The sequence below is a fragment of the Genypterus blacodes genome, unplaced genomic scaffold (genome assembly GCF_046128005.1).
Source record: "Genypterus blacodes isolate CSIRO-AG114 ecotype Tasmania unplaced genomic scaffold, CSIRO-AGI_Gbla_v1 ptg000107l_1, whole genome shotgun sequence".
Classification (NCBI taxonomy): Eukaryota; Metazoa; Chordata; class Actinopteri; order Ophidiiformes; family Ophidiidae; genus Genypterus; species Genypterus blacodes.
In genome coordinates, this window is record NW_027466911.1 from 495,197 (window position 1) to 515,757 (window position 20,561).

General features: G+C 44.6%; 1 protein-coding gene across 1 annotated transcript in view; it reads right to left on the reverse strand.

Annotated features, from left to right (window-relative positions):
* Positions 1-5,688: 5,688 nt before the first annotated feature.
* The window catches only part of ptprub (protein tyrosine phosphatase receptor type Ub), a 131,614-nt gene continuing 116,741 nt past the window's right edge, over positions 5,689-20,561 (reverse strand). Inside the window, exons 21-29 of the mRNA XM_076160814.1 lie at positions 19,956-20,072; positions 18,958-19,112; positions 18,415-18,550; positions 17,592-17,741; positions 14,995-15,309; positions 13,013-13,138; positions 10,737-10,894; positions 8,996-9,131; positions 5,689-8,888 (exon numbers count right to left, since the gene is read on the reverse strand). Coding sequence (XP_076016929.1) covers positions 8,826-8,888; positions 8,996-9,131; positions 10,737-10,894; positions 13,013-13,138; positions 14,995-15,309; positions 17,592-17,741; positions 18,415-18,550; positions 18,958-19,112; positions 19,956-20,072 — 1,356 coding nt within the window. The 3' untranslated portion in view covers positions 5,689-8,825. The remainder of the gene's footprint in view (positions 8,889-8,995; positions 9,132-10,736; positions 10,895-13,012; positions 13,139-14,994; positions 15,310-17,591; positions 17,742-18,414; positions 18,551-18,957; positions 19,113-19,955; positions 20,073-20,561) is intronic.

Below are 20,561 nucleotides of genomic sequence, written 5' to 3' on the forward strand. Positions count from 1 at the left end.
TTTCCTCTTTTCCTGCCTTAGTTCATCCTGACTGCTGTACACTTTGCTTGTCCAATTTGCAGGATTTTCCTCATAATGCTGTCATAAGTAATCGAGCAATCCAGAAGCAGACACGCTCACAGTCCTCTTGACATCTTCATTGCTAAAACGTGCCAATTTCTGCTTGAGTGGAATTTTACACTGCAGAACTTATTTGGAATTATTATATTTCGTCCTCATCTGCTGCCACAGTGACACTGCGGCAAGTCTTTGGCTGCCAGTTCTTTCGGGGGGGACTCGAACCGGCCACCCTCCGGTTCCCAAGCTGAGTCCCCTAAGGACTCCACACGGGACTTGAACCGGCCACCCTCCACTGTCGCTTTGTGCCTTATTGCTTCAGTTTCTGCATTTCCTGCTGGTCGATGTGATGCTCCTCCAGATGCAGAGCCTGCTGTCTGCATATGTGTGTGTGTGTGTGTGTGTGAAGGCAGCTTCCACAGAAGATGCCGTCCACTCTACTCTTGAGTGACACAACAACATCAAAAACATGCTTCCACAAAGCGTGTCGTGACCCAGCCGCCCCCGCGCTGCGGCGCCGCAGACAGCTGACGAGAGGTCAGGCAGGATCTGCACTCCACCGACACTCCGGCAGCTGTCTGAGGCTCCCACCTCCGCCAGCGGCAAAACCTTCCTCTCACCTGCCACGTAATGGAGACGGCAGTCTGAGAAAGGAGAAGGACAGAGAGGGCAAGCCGGGAGAGGACGATGAATTTTGAGGGAGGGAGAAAGAAGGAGGAAGTTTAGGAGATGAAAACAGAGTCACAGAGGGCAAAGTGAGGAAATCACTGCAGCTGGACTGAAATTGATAAAAGGAGGCAAAGAATAAAACAAAGTGAAGCACAGACAGTCAAACATGAGGAAAACATGGCTACGAATTATTTTGTGTTTCTCTGCCTGACAGCAGCCTCAGAAGATGTTTTCACAACCGGGTTCTCCTCCAGCACAGTCGAATCGTCTGACCTGCAGAATGAAATATTGAAGAGTTATACATCTGCGGAGCGTGTCGATCTGCAGGCCCGGCCTACACGACACGGCGGCGTAATCCCAGAGATGCAGGAGGAGGAGAGGAAGAAAGGGTTTTATCTCCTCTAATTAGGTTTGAAGGTTGCCAAAGATCAGACTGTGAGACTGACCGAGATTCCAAGAGTCAAGAGTTGGGAAAACACTTTTTGCTGAGTCACTCTGGCTGTCTGACCTGGAGACGTTTGGAACTTGAGAGGCAGAGAATTTGACAGCTCCAGACTGGACTAGAATCAGAGATACAAGGCAAATCTGCAAAATAAGTTTAGATTAAATATTGATTGAACATACATTAAACATTGTTGGGAAGGTTTGAGCAAAGAAACTGATATCACTGCTTGAGCCCAGGTGAGGAGGTGATGCTCCTGGTTTGCTCGTCGCCATGGTTACTCAAAAAGTTCCCAAATTCCAAATAGAGAAAGAAACATGCAACATTAATTCACAGCCTAGATGATGCTGTTAAATTCTTTATGTATCTTAAATAATGGACACATACATCTAAGAAAATATGTCGATGATTTTAATCTTTCCCTCCTTGTTTGGCGCAGTAAAGGGCACATTACACATCACACAGTATAATCATTTTTCTGCGCTTGTTCCGTCTCGGCGGAGGTGTTTGCTGTCATGAGCCTCGGTGTTTTATGTTTTTATATATCTGTTGTTATCTGGATAATGTTTATGTATTTGGTTCCATCTCTAATAAGGATAAGTGCAATTTTAATACAGGTATATGAAATAAATGTAGCATCAGCGGGGTAATTACATGCTCTTATTTGCATTAGACGACTCAGTGGTGTGAGTGAGGTTTTACTTTTATCACAACGCATTAAACTGATTTGATGCCTTTTCTTTTGTCCCTTTGTGGGAAATTTGCACTCCGGCTTTCCTCGACAACACAGAGACATAATTCAGAGTTGTACATTTTCTGATTAACGTCTGGCTGGGTTTGTCTTTTGTTTTTTCGCCTCTTTTGTTTCCTTTGCCCAAGTGAGTTTGTCAATTGAACAAGCAAAGATGATTGGATGAACGCCAGAGAACAGCGGCAAATTGTGACTGATGTAGTGAAACGAACTGAGGATACGCGAGCTTGGAAAATGACAAGAGATACGTGTGAAAGGGAGAATGTGTTGAATTATGTAGCGTGTAAACAACAATTTTGTAAAGGATGCAGGGAACAGTTTCATCAAAGACGCCAGCATTACTCAGCCATGGCAGAGGGAGGCGAGGCTGCTGCTGCGGGGCTGCATGAGGCGCAAGGATGCAGGACTCAAGGGATGCAAAGAGGGGACCAGGAGTGAGCTTTCAGCATCCTGCACTCCGGGGTCTCTGCCGTGGAAGAAGGATGAGGGGAGGAGAGGAGGGCTGATGTTCTCCCCGAGGTTAATGTAGTATCAGATGCTCAACCGTCCTCTTGTGGCCAGCTTCTATTTCAACAACCGCTGGAGGAGAAAAGGGAGAAGCGGAGGGGATGGGGGAGGTAGAGACGGGCAGTAGAGGTGAATGAGGGGAGAGTAAAAGGGTAAAAAGAGAGTATGGGAGAGCGATCACAAAAAGAAAATAGCCGGTGCGACAGTCTTCACTAAAGGATTTTGCTGGACATCTCAATTTGTGTTGTAATGAGCACCGCAAATGGATCTCATCTCTAGACTTCAGCACAGATGCATAATTACACAAAGACTCTGACTTCTTGTGGCTCACAAGAGAAGCTTGAGCTCCCGTTTCCATAGATACGGAAGAAACATCTGGGCAAAACACCTGCTGATTTGACATCCACTTAGTCACTACAATACTTTGCCCAAGTCTATTTTTTTTAGTCCCCTGCTGAGCTTTCAGGAAGTCCTCGCTTTTGTTGAAGTTTGTCAAGGATCACAATGAAGTGTGATTGATGTTGGTCATAGCTTGTGGCCCATTTTTTCTGCTCTAAATAAACTGATGGATAAATCCGATAGCTGAGTCGGTCCCTCAAAGGCCTGACCTTTTGATAAGCCCATCTCTCAAAATCATGGCAGCTTGGAGATGCTTTATTGCTACAACCTAGAGATGGCCGTTGTTGACACTAGATCATTTACAAGCATCCCCCACAGCCCTGAAGGCTCGACATCTCAACGTGTGTATTAACAACAACAACGTGGGATTATCCTTGGAAGGAAATGACTGCACTTTTTATTTTACCTTAGTTTGTGTTGTTATCAGGAGAGAGACCACAGACCATACTTGCGTATAAAATCTCGACGCTTCAGCACTAAAAGTTTCCAAACTTTATTCCTAACTTTGGCTGGATTTCACAGCTCCCCTCTGGCCTGTTTTACTTTATGGGGGCCATTTCGTGGAAACCATTTTGTTTGCCTCCTAGAGAGAGTTGGCTTAATTCAAGGCTACAAAACGATACAGGTCAAAGCATCTCTGAGTTTAAGGTGGTTAGTGTTTGTGGCAGAAGCAAGCCGCCGGGGCTCGTAACAGCAAGGGGTGAGTGTGATAAAGAGCAGCGGGATGGTTGAGTCGCTCGTGTGTCCACTGAATCTGGTTATCTGTCTCGGGCTTCCTGTTTGCTTGGATGAGCCAGACTGGAAACCATGAGGTGCTTTCTCTCGCTCTCTCTCATCTGAACCATGACTTCCAGTGAACTGAGAGAGCAGCACTGAGATAAGGGCTCCAGCAAGAGCAAGAGTGGCAACAGAACCAGAGAGGAAACATGGTGGACAAGGAGCCATCTGGCCAGCTCTTCCTCTGTCCTCGCTCCACTGAGCATGAAGCGGCAGCCACCTGTCTTGTCTGCTTTACTATCCAGCAGAAGTTGAATACCACAGGGATGAGTAGGTGTGTGTGTGTAAGTGTGTGTGTGTGCATGTATTCTGAGGAAAGAAATGGGCTGGTCAGAGGAAAACTCTCATAATAGTATTGTGCTTACAGGTCTGTATTGATTAAATAAGTGCTCAAATCCTTTAGTTTTCTGCAGAGAATCAAAACAATGGAAATCTATGGACATTTGGATAGAATTGAATTTGATTTGTGGAAAGTTGCTCTCTCACAAAACGGCTTTAGAGAGTTAAAAGTTTGATTATTCTATCTCTTCATAAAGAATTGTTGTTGAAAATCAATCCAACTTCCCCTGTGCACACACCATCTATTTATGTCCCACCCTGTGAAATGGAGCACTATTAGCACAAAATGGAAGTGCTGAAGTACATCATATAATTGCACAATATGATCTCCCTGTTCTTCTTCTCCCGAGCCTCTCAGGCTGCTATGTTAAAGGATATGCAATTTTTGCTCCAGGTATTGACTGAAGCTCAGGCTAGATCGGCCGCAAAAGCTATTATGTGGCGTTTGTGACAATATTTGCCGGGAGAATACTGCATTTTACCTCCATCTCTCAGCAAAGCATTTAAGAATGGGAAGAACAAACACTTGGCGAGAGACACTGCTGTGCTTTGGGGCTTAACATTCTGCCATTTACAGATTTCTCAAGGACATTCATGCTTTGGATCAAGTCTCTGTAGCTATTTGGCAACATTTAAGCGCATATCTCAAAGCGCTTATCGGCTTTATCTCCCCCTCCCTCCCTCCCTCCCTCCCCCCGCGTCAGCCGTTACCTGCTGGACCCCAACTGCCATTTGCAGAAACGGAGGGCGAGAGCGTATCGAGGGTGAGACTCATCGGGGAGACTAGGGAGGGGCTGACATCCATCGTGCCTGGCTGCGAAAGAGCACAAGACAGGAAACCCGGGGAGAATAGACACAAACCCAGCTGGATTTGATAAGTTGCTCCACACAAGACAGTTACTACACCATCAGAATTAAATGATAAGATTCCAATTATCTGCTAATTTAAAGCACCAGTCAAATATGAGTAGCGAGGGATGATGGGAGTCTGCCACAAAGGATTTCATGATGTAATAGCTTTCCGCAGGTGAAAATGAGAGTGAGGAAATGTGTAGACATTACATGAGGGAGTGTAAATGACCTGGCTTCAATCAAAACGCCGCTCATCAAAGTCAAGCTGTATCTTGAATGCAATTTTAGGGGGGAGATCAAATCCTGCTTCACCAGATTTGACAGTTAGGTTTTTTAAGACTAATTAGGGTTTCACAGCAGTTCTCCAAACACTCTGAATGTGAATTATATTGTCCTCAGCTCCGCAGTAGGAGGTCTTGTCCTCTAATTAATCCGGCTTGTCCCCCTGCTAAACACTGGCTCACTTTCCAGGCCTGCTGCATTATTAAACATAGCTGTGGGTGAGATAGGAAGTCTGTGGTCTGGAGTCTGGAGTCCCCTTGGGAAGGAGAAAAGGGGAGAACGGGTGAGATGGGGGAGGGAATGAATGCAGCGGAAGGGTGGGGGTGGAGGTAAAAAAGAGGGGACATAGAACAGAGAGGGTGAAAGGGAAGGAGATGAGGGAAGAGGAGGTGCGGATCAAATGGTGTATGTGGTTCACGGCAAAGGGAACGTCTACCACACCGCATCCGTGTGAGAAACCACAGTAGGGTCAGAAGATCATGAGACGGGAAGTCCAGGACCTGCTGTCATCATCAAACCACACTACTGTAATCATTTTTTGATCATGGGCGAGACCCAGTGACCTATCGGCGAAGCTTCAATGACTGACCACACAACAACACAACCACATTGGTGTTTTTACCCTCTAGAACATTTTCTTTTATTGTAGATCATCGTTATTCCCCCGAGACAAAGTCCCCTTCCCCCTGAACCCAAAATACATCCATCATCTTCCCTCCTCGAATTAAATACACACACCTTTCCCCACAAATACAATGGTCAAAAACACAGTAGTCTCGTTCCATTGGTTGAACATCATACAGAAACACTCAAGATGAAAACAATGGCACTCTCGGGGCTCAGAGAGCTGTCGTAATAAAAAGCTTTGGAATGGCAAAAGTACAAACGCACACTCGGACAATTCTGGTTCTGGTTGTCGGGGAGGAAGCTGGGAGTGAGCGACATGGTTTGGGATATATCATAATGAAGTAAATGAAGTACAAAATGCGAAGCAGACTATGGATTTATACATGCTGGGACACTCAGAACCTCTTTCACATAGAGCGCTGTGATCGATAATCAAGGGGACGTCCATACGTTTGTTAAATTCTGTCAATAAACTCACAATATGGTCATTTACAGCACATTCAGCTTTGTGGTTATGCAGTGGTTACTTACTGTACGTCTTTACGTCTCAAACATATAGTATATTATTCACATACTATTCACATAATATACATCTTTATATACACATTCCCTCCACCCTCCAGAAAACTAAAGTATCCAGGCACTTCCTGTTGCAGTCTGGCAATTCTGTGACAGATCACCAGCTGCGCTATATCTCATCTTCATCTTCATCGGAAAAAAAAAAAACGAGCTGCACTTGCTAATCAGGGGGAAAAGAGGGAGTCAAGGTGATACACGAATACGGTGAGAGGTAACAGTTCAACGCCGTACTCAAAGTCCTGAGTGGTTACCAAGGAACAAGTGTGAAACTAATCAGTGGATATGAATAAAGTATAGTTGTATATTGTATATAATGATACGCTACATAGGCCAGCCACATAATTGCAAATAATGTGAATGAGGGAAGCAATGACTTCAGTAATATGAGCTCCATTCAAAAATATAACTGAAGCATTTGTGCATTCGGTTACTCATCATAATTGAAAATATAAACGTTTTACAGCCGCGTCAAGCAGTATTGATGATTTTTGTGGCCAACCCTTCTGTTTACATCGAGATGGGAGTTTGTGGCTATAAATAAGTTGCGGATTCATAATATCACAGCTAATCAAGTCTGCTGTTCCGTTACTGACACCGTTATCACCCATATACAGGCCGTGAGTTATTTGAGAAGGTAATAGTTAAGTATTCTTTATTGACTCATAATAACGAACCACTCAGGGTTTTGTGGGCGTTGTTACCCTGTCAGATTCCTCACATCCTGGTACTCCCGCTACCTCCAGATCGTGACTGATGAACCAGAGGTCCACCAAGCTGCCATTTCTCGGTTTCCAGGCATCTCCCTCTCTCTCTCTCTCTCTCTCTCTCTCCTTGTTTGTCGGGGGCAGAACCCCGGGGGCGACGCCTTAACTGCTGGGTATATACCTTTAAAAACTCTGCAGATAAAAGTGTTCTCTGAAAGATATGGTGTGGAATAATGGGGTGTGTATTACACATTTTGTTGGTTGTGAAACGAAAAGGTTGACAGGACACAAAGAACTGCTTCCCGTCACCGCGTCGGGGGGTCATTTTACGGTTGTTTTCAACGCTGACACAGATCGTTATGTTGTATCACATAAAACTGATTCAGGCATTAACGGTCCCAGGCTCCAGGCGTTGTGTCTGAAAAATAGACTTCTCAGAGTGTGATTTGTTTGTGCAGACACTGATACCTAACAGCGGGGTTTTTGGGCAGTGTTTTTCTTTCTTCATCGTGATATATTTTGCCTTCGTCCCCCCCCCCTTGAAGATTAGAAATGGCTGACGTCTAAAAAACAGCATGTTCAACAAGGAGTGTGTGTTAATGAACGGTAGCCTTGTTTCATCTTTGCACAATCGCTAATGCCCCTTTTTACTTAAGAATTCTTATTTTACATATGCCACTAGGAACAACATCTACTGCACCTTTTTGGGTCAAAACTTTCACAACTAGCCGCCCATGTAAAAGGGTCTTTATAACACTGCGTCCATAATTTACAAATGGAGACAACAAAAAGATTAAAAGCATCGTTAAACCTGCAACGCCACACTGGTTTAGACACTTCACCACAACATAATGAAAGATAGTTTTTCTCGCCACCACTACGGCAGGTCAGTACATTTCCTAACATGTTCTCTGCTCCTTTTCTTTCTTTTCTCGCTGGGTATAAAATGCAAAATCGTTTGTATTTGCTTTGGAGCGAGAACACGTTTATGGAGACCAAGCAGCGGTACAGTAAAGAAGGGATTCCGTTCTGTCAAAGGGGGTGTTTGGCACTGTGACAGTAAATGAAACAGGAATCTCCCATGGTCCGGTCCGGTGCGGTCCAGTCCAGTGCTAAGGTTCCTGGGAACACCCGTCTATAGCACACAAGGTAATCCAGCACAAACAATATGGCAAAACACAACACGCTGCACTACTGTACATGTTCAGCTCCCACACCGGTGACGGCTGGGCTGGCTCGTCCTAATTTTGTACACAAGGTGTTGAAAACCCTTTTGCATGTGTGTGATGATGTGGTTAACTCTGCCCGGTCAGCAGGGGATAAGGCAGTTTATGGTATGGCAGATAGGTCATGCCACAGCCACAGTGGACTGCTGTTGTGTGTAGCTCTTACAGAGAAGAAAATACTCCCAGTTATAGTTAATAGTGCTGTTACTCCAGAAATGAATCCAGCCGCTTTCCTGTCCGAATGTAATGATTAAACGCAGCCTGGGTGGCCTTTGTTCGGCATAGACAGGTCCATTTTGTAGCTCGCAATATTGTTGTGCTGCTACAGTAACCCCAAAGCAGAAGTCCAGAGCGTCCAGAGGCAAACAGGAAAACCGAAAAAGCACGAGAAAAATATCAAAAGAGATAAACATCACAAACAAGGAGGAAATCAGAGCTGTACATTAAAGGATAAAAGTTAGAAGCTTGTGTTATTTTTTTCTCTTCCTCTCCCTCCGTTGCTGTCCGTCCATTGTTCAAGTCCACAGGTCCAAACGTTAATAAAGAGCAATGACTGAGCGGCCTCATATCCAGCCTCCAGTGCAGGGGATCCATCATCTGTGGTAAACATGTTGCTATCTCCCTTCAAAGCAGTCCAAGTACTCCAGGATGAGGTCATAACAAAATCGATACTGGTCCTGATGAAAAACACCACAAACCAAGCAGATTGAGATGTGAAACAGACTGAGGACGTCATTTACTTACAGTAGAACACATAAGTGCGTAGGTAAATGATCTGCCTTACCAAAGATTCTATCATGTTGGGTTTGCAGTTGCGTAGCGTCTTGACGGCGTAAAAGATGTCCACCATGTTCTGGTACTGGATCATCTCCAGTAGGATGTTGCAGGCACAGAAGGTTCCACTGCGACCGCCTCCATTGCTGCAAAATGTGTCATTAAATAAACATGACAGACGGATTCACATAGATCTGGCTTTAAGATTTAACATTAATTATTAGTCTCATGTTTTGTGAAGGTACATTTTTTATTTCAACAAATCTGACTAAATCAGCAGTTTTGTCTTAACTTTATTTTTTTTCTTTTCTCAAATAAATACTTCACATAAATGTCGGGTGCACTTGAGTGTCAGTGTGACGCAATCCGGCTCCTTTCCTAGGCTGCATTTGAAGACGAGCAGATGCTGTATATATGCATTATGCAATACACACACACACACCAGCAAAACAGCTCCCGCTCCGGTGACAATGAGCCTCCCAATGTGTTTTAACTGTAATAAAATAATAAACTCAAACAGTGCAGATGTGTAATGTGATAACCCTGTTTTTAGTGCTGCTGCAGCCTCATATAAACACGGGTTTGATAAAGTCTACGTGTCCATAAACAGCGACCTAAGAAGAGTCTGCCAGGAAAGGAAATTGGAGTAATAAGCACATTTTGTGGCATTTCTTCAGAGATATTGTGTTGGTCATCATAAATGAAAGGCTCTATCAATGAACTTGCTGAAGGACAGCTCACTTCCTGCCTCTTGGGACAAACCAGCAGAGGTGTGAACGCGAGCCTCTGCTGCCGATACAACGCAAATATTAAAGTAATCAATCGTCGTCAGTGTTTTGGCAGTCCTGGATTTACTGCAGTGAGAACGAGCGCATTCGGTATAAAGCCATAATTGATTTCATCTCCATAATCTCTTTTCTGGTTGTCGTGGGTAACACTGTGTGACAGCACTGAGTGATGTGCTTTCGGATTGGGGGGAGGGAGGGGGGGGGGGGGGGGGGGGGAGAGACGGTGGGGGGGGAGGGGGGAGCGGGGCTGCGAGGGTGAACGTGTGTTGTGTTGGCGATGAGTTGGACGGATCCTATTCATATTCATGAGGTGTGTGTGTGTGTGTGTGTGTGTGTCTTATGACAACAGACGAGTGAGAGCACACGGCGGCACACTGCACCGCTCCAAGCCGTGTCACACTCTTGCTTTGCTGCTTTGTTAAAATACTAAATAATACCATGAATGCGAAAGAGCAGAATTGGAGAATGATTCACAACTCGTGTTTAGACAATGAAACAGCAGAAATAAAGTAGTTTTCAGCTGTTTCTTAAATATGCTCTGTGAGCTCACTCTCATTATGCTTTTGGGAAGCGTTGTCAAGTTTATGAGCAAAAGGCTGCATTCTCTATTTTATTCTGACTTTGTCTTGGAAAATCGAAGGGTCTGGATGAGGGTGGAGGCACATGGGGGACGCGTGATGGAGTCTTCTTCTCCCCCTCTATTAAAGCCTTCTACACCAATAAAAGCACACAAGCTGATAGCCAGTAGAGTCGAGCTAAAAGCTGGAGTGATGTGCTCCCTTTGATCCTCTTCTGTTGGGCATCTGGCAGCAGAGGAAATGACTCAGTAGATATTTTCATCCTGCTTGCCTCTCTGAATAACCCTTTGTTTTAAACGTCCTCGCTGAGAGAGATCTCAGGTGCGCTGCGGTTTGGCATCTCCTTGTTTCCCACATTTCCAGCTCGTGAGTCGATCGTACTCACAGGCAGTGGACCACGGTGCGTCCTTCTCCGCACTCCCGTTGCCACTTGTGCACCTGGGCGAGCAGGTTGAGGAAAGCCTTCTTGGAGTCGGGCACGTCGCGATACGCCGACCAACGCAGGAACTGGAACTGACACACCACCAGCTGGCCCTCCTGGAGCTAAACATGCAAGACAGAAAAACCTGTAAGCATTGTGTATTGTGTGTGTGTGTGAGTGTGATTGTGTGTATTTTCCGTGTGCTTGAGTTTCAGTATTTTTGCGCGCTAACGCCAGTATATGAGTGCTCCCCCGGCTGCCTGCTGGCGGTCTCTGCAGTGCTCGCTCAGCAGTGTGGTTCTGAGATATATGGGTCTGCAGGCGTGAACAGGACCTGAGCTCCGAGCAGAGAGGTCCCTGTGTGTTCATAACCTTGTCCCGTAGAATCTCACCTAATACTTAAGGACCAGCCCAGGACTGTAAGTCATGCAAATTGGGCCGGCAAAGACACCAACGATGCATGGAGGAATTGCCTCTGTGGTTATGGGATTTGCACAAGGTGTCTTTTTTTCCGACAACTCTTACACACACACACACACACACACATATGCTTACAATGCACTTCCTTTGACTTTTACTCACTACCCTTGTATATCGGTGACACACATAGGAAAACATGCGCACAAATGCACTAACAGAGGGAGCGAGAGGTAGAAATGTGCTTTATTTCTGTGTGATTTGACTCCTTTCAAGCGGTGCGAGTTGTTCTCTCCTTGAGGTAAAAAATGCGGCGCAGAGGGGAACGACAAGGGCGGTCAGCAGAGGAGGAGAGGATGCCAATCAAAGTTCTGGACGCTCCGCTTGTCGCGCTGCTTATTAGAGCAGCGGTGGGCCACCACGCATACAGATGCAAACAATAATTGGTTGACAGAGATCCCGTGCAGAACGTGTGCATGTGCTTATGCTAATTTCTGAGCATAAACACATATCTGCACGCGCACAATCAACAAAACAAAGCACGTAAAGTCAGAAACGGCTCCTTCATGTGTATGCATGGCATCAGAGGCGAAAAGCTTCCCTCCTGTGCTCCCTGTAGCATGACAGAGCTGTCATTGGCTTCATTTGGATTTTGCCGTCTGCAGTCTTTCACAAGTTCTGCCTAATTCTCAGCATGTCAGATACTTTGTTGGAAAAAAACAGTGCAGGGTGGTTTATGAACAAATCAAAAGGGGAGAGTGTCTAGTGTGCAGCACAAAAAAAGGCGTGCAGTGTGATGATTAAAGTCCCCTCTTTAATATGCCAACAGGCACACCAGAGATGAAATACGCATATCTTTAAAATGACAAGAAGAAATTGAAAAAGGCCCGACTTTTATTGCATGCATGTCAATTGGCTTCTCTCGCATGTTTTCCACAGTGCAGGGAGTCATTATGATACTATACGTATGCCTCTTATGAGAAAATCTTATGGAAACACTGCTGATTCGGGTTCAATTTTCCGGACTGCCGAATATCACTACATTGTCCTTTGTAGTTTGTGTAAAATGGACTACGAATAAGTTATGTAACGATCTGGCAACGTCCTCAGGCCAAATCTATGGCTTATATTTCAGAACGTGTCTTTTTGACAGCTTCTAACTGTGGGACAGAGAATAGAGAAGAGCCGAATGTGTAAGAAAGCAACAAACACAGATGAGAAAGTGTATGGCCACTGTGGAATTTCATCCACAAACATGGACGATTTGAAAAGCAACTGGAACAATGATGACACAAATAAGACTAACACACCTTTGATCTCCAAAATAGAATCAACAGTTTGGACCTCGATGCCCCGGTGAGGACATCCATCATTGCCAGAACGCTCTGTGATCAGAAACTGCCACCAGGTCTTTGGAGATAAGATGTGTGCTTTAAGTCTCAAAGTCAAATCTAGAGGATCAGCAGCTTTATATGTTCCCGAGGTCCAAACTGTGAGGAATCCTTCGCATATTTGGGAGAGAACCAGTCCATTCACCTCTGCACGCAGAGCTGCGACCTCAGAATGGGTTGTTGAGGGGAGCACTCTGCCCTTGTGATGTTCGTGTTCCCGTGGTTATGTGTGCGTCTGAGCCTTGACTCATTGGACAAAGACATTTAGCATTCAAACCTCTTTTCTTGCTTAAAAGCAAGCGACCTTCAAATTACAGGTCTACCTGAAATAACATCAAGGATCTAATGCACCCCTCATTGTGTTCAAGCTATTTGAAGAGGCATCAGTCAAGTCAGCATCCCTGCTCAGGCTTCTGCACCATGATAACTCACCCTTGTGACATTCTTGACCCGAAACAGGCGGGTAATGACATCCTCGTCAGCGGACATGGACAGAAACTCCACTTCCATGGGTCCGTACTGCTGTAAACCAGGCTCGGGCCAGTACTGAACGCACGGCTGCAGGTAAAGAGGAGAACAAAGAGACGTGAGAGAACATTATGTTTATCACAGATGAACTGTAGCATGTAAAAACAAACTACTTCCCTAGAAGCCCAATGACAAGCCCAAAGTACGAGAACTTGTTTGGCTGTAATGGATGTGACAAGTGCGTGGGAATCAAGAGATTACGTTAAGAAGAAAACAAAGGGTGTTAAGTGGATAATTGAGAAATGCACTTCTGGGGCTGAATGCAAGTACAATTTGTGTAACGGAGAAGAAGAAGAGAGAGACAAACACACTGGTATAAAAACATCATATACCAAAGCAGTGTTAGTTTGTGTTGACCAAGAACAGAAGCTGTCTCAGAGTTGTTACAGAAACCAGTGGAGGCAGTGTATTCGATGTGTGTGTGTGTGTGTGCGCGCGTGCATGAATGTGTGTGAGGGTGTGTGTAACGTGCTTTGAAAGATTGCAAAAAGAGGGAGACAGAGTACTCCAGTGCCACGAATGAACTCTATTACAGAGTTCATAACAAGATCTTGCAATGAACAACTTTAAGTGGTAATAACTCAATTTTCAGGCTTGACTCAAAAGCACTGCAACACGTCGTGCTACACCAAACGAGGTTTTTCGAGGGGAGTGGATGAAAAGTGGGAGTGATGGGTAAATACATTTTTCTTTTTCTCCCACCCTCTCCCCCCCCTCTTGCGTGCCGTTGTTGTGAAACATTGGGCAGTGAAGCCGACAAGAGGAACACAGACTTTTCTGTATGATTAGTACATCCCGGAGGCTGATAAAGAGGCCTTAAAGGTCACGGTGGTGTTGATTGATTTCGACAGTTGTCTTTTGAACAGATAAGACTCACGACGTCAGAAAATAATAACAGAGAAAACTGGAAACAACGTTATTTTCTGTTTGGACAGTGAGCAACAAAGCCGTACGACACAACTTCAATGAAAACAGATGCGGCGGTCGAACGCAGCACACAGAGGGTTGATTAGGACTGTTGGTGATCAATAATTGTTTGTATGAATGCTAGGCCTGTGTGCATTATCTTTTGAGAATTGAGAATCTGGGTTGCAAAAGAGAGATTCTGAATGGATTTTCATCTCTTTATTACAAATGATTCAACCAAAAGGAGCCAGACCTTGTACTAGGAAAAATATAGATTATTTGTTCAAAGCCAAGTGCCGACTTTTTAGGAATGTGGTTCAATATCTCACACTTCTTTAACTATTTTTATTCAAGGCTTGATTTTGCACAGCATCTAAATCTTGTATTTATGGAGTGAGTGTGTGTGTATGCATAAAAGCCAGAACCCAGTCTGTGTATAAGCTATTATCTCCAAGGTCCCTGGAATCCTTCCATATCAGCTTTCAAGATGATTTGTGTGGTTAAGGACTTATCTTTATGTTTCTTATAGATGTAATATACACAGCAGACATCCAAAAATGGCCCAGTGCTAAGGAGTTGTTAAGGCGCAACGCAGAGAGACACCCACACACCAACACGGGAAGAGTGGAACCGCAGCAAAATCAGCTCTGAAACGTGGCCCGAGGGTAACGCTGGTCTATTCTCCAGAGATGGAAGGGGGTGTGGGTGGGAATGGAAAACTGGGGCAACTGTTATCTCGTCATGCCTAGAGATGAGCGTGGTCAGGGATCAAAGCCCCGCAAAATGGCACGAAGAAGCGTATCTGTTGGAGATACAGTGAAGACGGGCAGGGTGGAGTAGAGTTTGGATAACCTCGAGATGAAAAAGTCAAAGCTTGTACAATGAACAGAAGCCTCCTGTGAGGGAATTCACTGCCACAACTTTTCCTCACTGTCAACACATCAATGGCAATAAAACAGTATATGACCCCGTGACCTTACCCAGGCGGAGTTTGACTGGTTGAGTTGGTTGAGCATGACCACTGCCGTGCAGCCGTAGTCAAACACCAGTCTCCAGAAGTCGGCCGTGGTGCCGGGCAGAGGATGAGGGGTCACGATAAAAGCCGCCTGGCGGTAAAAGCTGTCAGCCAGCGCCGCGTTGATGTAATTGTTGCTCTCGCCTTCCGTGGTGACCAGGAAGGCCAGAGCACGGTCAGGCGGCAGAACATCCATGCTGCGGTTCTTCTCTCGGTTTCTGGGCAACAGAGCGATGCTGCATTCTTCCATGTCCAGGTGGGGGGTGACCGAGTTTAGTGTCTGCAAAAATGAAATGCAAAAAGGGGGTGGGGGGTTGAGAGCAAACAACTGCAGAGAGCGTTCTTAAAATATCAAGACAGATACAAGCGTGAGAAAGATGCAAAGCAAAAGACCTTAGAGAGGGCAGAGAAAGATCAGACAGGAAGAGGAGAGACTGAGAACACAAAGAATCCAACAATGCAAAATGGTAGAATCTTTAATAAAAGAATAAAGGTTAAATTAAACCGACTGCATAATTAACAGGAATTTAATGAAGTTTCAGAAGGGGAGAAAAATTCCTGCGGAAACATTGCAAAGCAATATTCTTTGATGGGCACTCTGCTCGTTTAGCCATAATTAAATTTGACGAAAAGAGGATAATATTTGAATGATTAATACACAGCATCAATAATAGATCTGTGACTGGATGATCTCTGTACCAGCGATGGGCTGTGTGCTGTCTGCATCATGATACAGTACAAGGCAAACACAAAGCTTAGTGGGCGGCAGAGAGGCTTTCAACTATGTTGGATAAGTTTACAAGATCAAAGCAGGACACATGACATTTTACTTTATGAGGAATATCAGTTTGTAATCAGAGTGAGGCACCACCTGCCTGTACCTAAGCCGAGCAATAAATCCTTCATCATTTCTCTGTGGGGTATAAGGATAACAGTGGAATAACAGTGGAAAATTAAAGGTGAAGCATGAGCCCATTTTCGACAATTACTTTGAAATGCTAAACCCAGAATTGATGCTGCAGAGGGAGGAGGAGGAGGAGAAGGAGCAGGAGGAGAAGGAGCAGGAGGAGGAGGAGGAAGGGGAGGAGGAGGGAGAGGAGGAGGAGGGGTGGGGGGGTGAGGATGAGGCAGGTGACACACGTGTGCACGCTCCCCTCTCCTCTAATTAGCATCCAATAAAATGTTCTGGTGCCACGTTCATATGAACCAGGCAGAGGATCTCATGACAGTCACACAGTATAAGAAGGGAAAGAGAACTAATATCTGCACTCGCACACGCACACGCACACGCACACGCACACACACTGAATTTTATGATACTCTTCGGTGTGCCTTCACTTTTAAAACGTGTGTACCTTTCTGCCAGCAAGCAGCTGCAATAAGAGCCCATTGTTTGCTAACACTGTGATTACTAGGCGTGGTTTCAACTGAACAAATATGCACAGCTGAGTAAACAGTTATGCAAAGATGATATTCTCATAGGTTGTATACGTTTGCATAGATGAATGATAAATAAACAAGGTGTGTGTGACATAACTTTTGCAGACATTGACGCAGAGTTAATGTGGAGACATTTCACGCTTGGCTGGCAGATATACAGAACTAATGTTTGCACCCAGGTATTATTATTATTATTATTCCTGGTAGCAATAGTGGTATGAAGAGTATTAGTATTATCATAATGTAACATGTGAGCTTTGAGAGAGACTTCCCAACATTAAGAGCTCACCTGGGATGGTTAAATGTTGTTAAATGTCTTAATATTCGTTATAAGACGACCGAATAATAATGTAGTCAACACAGAGGGATTTGGGAGCAAACGGTGAAGCAGGGGACTTCACTCCGGGAGTACAGACCAGGATTTCTGTGCACGCCGCACCGGAGGCGTGGCTTTGTATTTGAATTAAAACTACAAATGCATTTCCTGAAGAAAATGTGCTGTGTTGAAAGGATGAAGGCCTGAAGGAAATTTGCATGTATTTTAATAGGGAATGGCTAAAAAAAATCCTTTAAAATGGAAAGAGTTCACTTTCTGAAAGCACTTTTTCAAAACCCTGAAAGAATTAAGCCTGACGGCCTGAAACATATTTGAATGGTTTCTGTACCTGAGTGAATGAAGAAGTTAAGACATATGAATGAAGCGGTTTGAGTGACAGCTAAAGCATTTCATCTTTTGAAGCTGTTGATTGTTTGGTGCAGCCAATTTGCAGAGACGAAGAGCTGAGTCAGTCTGAATGCAGAAAATGACTGAAACCACATGTGGCACAACTGGCCCTCACACAAAAACTGTAACTGCTATCTGAAAATGAATTTAACCGTGAGAAGTAGAAGAACTTCCTGAATGTAGGGATGTATTATGGTCCAAAATGGCGAGAAGATAAAGAAGAACCAGCGAGTTGAAAAAGACCTACATCTATTTCCTCCTCTGAAAATGTAACATTGGGGCATATGGGGAAAATTCAGGGCCAGTTGTTGCTTGAAGGCAAAAAGAGCAAAAACCTTCCAACTAAATACTGGAAGTAATGAAGAAGTCTGAAAATTGAGGTTTCGCAAACATCTGACCTGGAACTCCTCTCGTAGCTGCGATGAGTTGCTCTGCGAGTCCACACGAAGCATCTCTTTGTAAGTGACGGCAAACTCGTTCACCAAGATGGCAGTCTCTCCGCACAGACACGCTTCCAAAATGGCATCGTGGATGAAGATGTACTGCTCCTGAACAAAGAATCAAAGCAAGATGAGAGAGTAAACGCATGTGTGTGGGTGTGTGTGTGTGTGAGTGTTAACATGTGAGAGGGTAGAAACAGGTGCAGTAGAAAGACAGTGACAAATCAGACAGAAGCAGGTTAGAATCTCAAAAGTAAACAAAGTACAGAATGCCAGAGGACTTTAATAACCTTCATTGTTCTGAATTAAACATGTGATATAATGATCTCACTGTATCAAAGCTGGGAGAGGATAAATAATTTCTGAGCAAACAAACATGTGCATTGTGCATTTAATTAGAGCACCCCTGGAAATAACAACAAATGTAATAAACAGCTATGTCAATATTGGATTTACATAATAAGGGATGAAAATTAAAATTATCTTCACATCTGAAGAACAGCACGCGCCTCTGCAGCACACTGAGACACGATGTGAGTCTTTGGTCTGAAACTATTGCGTTGACCTTTACATAAATACAGAGGGGAGCAGGATAATAACATTTCCTTTCTCTCTGAATTTTCCAAACAACGGAAGGGGGAACGGGGGGGAACAAATATTTGAAAGGCCAATTCAACACGTTTCCGTTGGACAAAGGTGACAGTGTGACGTCCAGCAATGTGACCTCACACTTGACACATCTGAGCGAGATACGGCTTCCCGTCTGAGCGTCTGACCTCACCTCTGTCTGGATCATGTTGATGCGTCGGGAGCAGAGGGTTTTCACGCAGTTGTAGATGTCGACCACGCCCTCGCACTCGGCCATGTCCAACATGACGTCCAGCACGATGTAGCAGCCTGTGCGCCCCGCCCCGACACTGGAACACAAGGGACATGAGGGAGTCCTACACAGCCAGAATACATCTATCTATCTATCTATCTATCTATCTGTCTGTCTGTCTGTCTGTCTGTCTGTCTGTCTGTCTGTCTGTCTGTCTGTCTATCTATCTATCTATCTATCCAAATTGATCCAAATTGATCTATTTATATTGCATAATGAATTGTTAATCATGCATCGCTAAAAACACTTTTTCCTAAAACTTAAAAAGCACAAAACAAATGCATCTTACTGATCTTTCATTCGCTGATCAATTGTGTCCTTAATTTTTCCATTTTCTTTCTTTAATAAAGTTTATTCCTCAACTGCAAAAAACATATATTAATACATAAATATCTCTCTCTCTCCCTCTCTCTCTCTCTCAGCTGTGGATGAGCATCAGGCTACCTGCAGTGGACCACCACAGGTCCGGCATCAGGAGGGGTAGAGGCTTTCACTCGCCGTATGAAGGCCAGCAGGCCGGTGGCGTGATACGGGACGCCGTGCTCGGGCCAGGATGTGAAGTGGAACTGACGCACCTCGTGTTTGGTCGAGTATCCCCTCTGCCGGAGAAACACAAAGTATGTTCGTATCACCTGTGCTGCTGTATATCACACACCCTCTCCATCTCCCATTCACACACTTCCAGGGATATTTCTCCTTGGTTGTGGATGTGACAGACTGTCGGTTCAGCGTGAGGGCATCGGCTACATTATATGTGTGGGGTGTAAAGTCTTCTAGGACAGTTATGCCTCTGGGCTCAGTGCTGGCAGCGGCTGCAGCGTGATAGACACACGGAGTGGAATTAGGCTGGATTTTATGCTTGGAGACGGCTGGGAGGGTTCTGCTGCAGTGGTACGGCAATTTGTCCCCTCTGTACATAGATGACAAAATCAAATGACGCACGGCAAAGATTCCTCGCAAGACAGATATTCGAAAAGAGAGGAAAAAGCCATGAAAAACAAGCTGTCACTGGCTTCCCAAAAAATTCGCCTGCGATGTGAATAAGCAGCTGTGACAGTGAGGTGATAATGCTGTGGTTGTGTCGCTGTCACTCTGAGCCTTTCCAGCGACAGATTCCTCGGGAGATTGACAGCGAGGAGGCCATCGAGGAGCGAAAGCTGTGCGAGGAAACTGGGTGAGAGCATTCAAAGAGCTGCTCATGTTAATTCCTCTCTGTTTGTCTTGTTAAGTTAATCGTCGACAATTTTAATAATCCCCCTCTATTTCAAATTCCAATTCTCTCACAAGTAAGAGAAAAACTGTGATGCAGGTGAAACAAAGGGAGGCATAATTAAGAATAATACAGCATCAGTATCTGCAAACAGTGATTAGCATTTGTTTGGATAAATTAAGCAAACCAAGTCAAAATGTAATCAAATTATCAAGTGAAAAGACAAACTTACCCTCTCCAAGGCAAATGTGCGAACGGTGTATTCAGCCAGCGTTTCCGTCTTGAGCAGAGTGATTTTGATGTCGCCGTACATCTCGCTGTCATCGGGCCAGTACTTACAGCACTTCACCTGCTCGAAAACCCAAAACACTATATTCACTTTACCATTTTCATTGCGTTTGTGAGCTTTATAGAAGTTATGATCCAGTGTGAGATTTGTTCATTCGACCAACATGGAGTTACACATCGAATCAAAAGGGTGATGCAAAGTAAAATAAGAAACGATGCTTTATCCTGTGAATAAAGAGCATCTCACAGGAGTTTGTATGTTGCCTGATGAAAGGAAAACCTAACACGCTTTCCCATCAAAACCAAAACGTGTAAAATAAATATATTCATTCCATTTTTTGAGCCCGGTTGTTGGTTTATCTGGAGCGTGTGAGCAAGCGCCACTTTTAATATGCTGAAAATTTACACGGAGATTGCTTTTGAAATGATGGGAAAAGGGGGGCGAGAACAAAACAACCTGTTCTTTAGCAGATATTTCATCTCGGAGGGCACACACGCGAAAAAAGGGCAATAATCACATAATGGGGATGGTAGAGAGAACAGGGCGGCA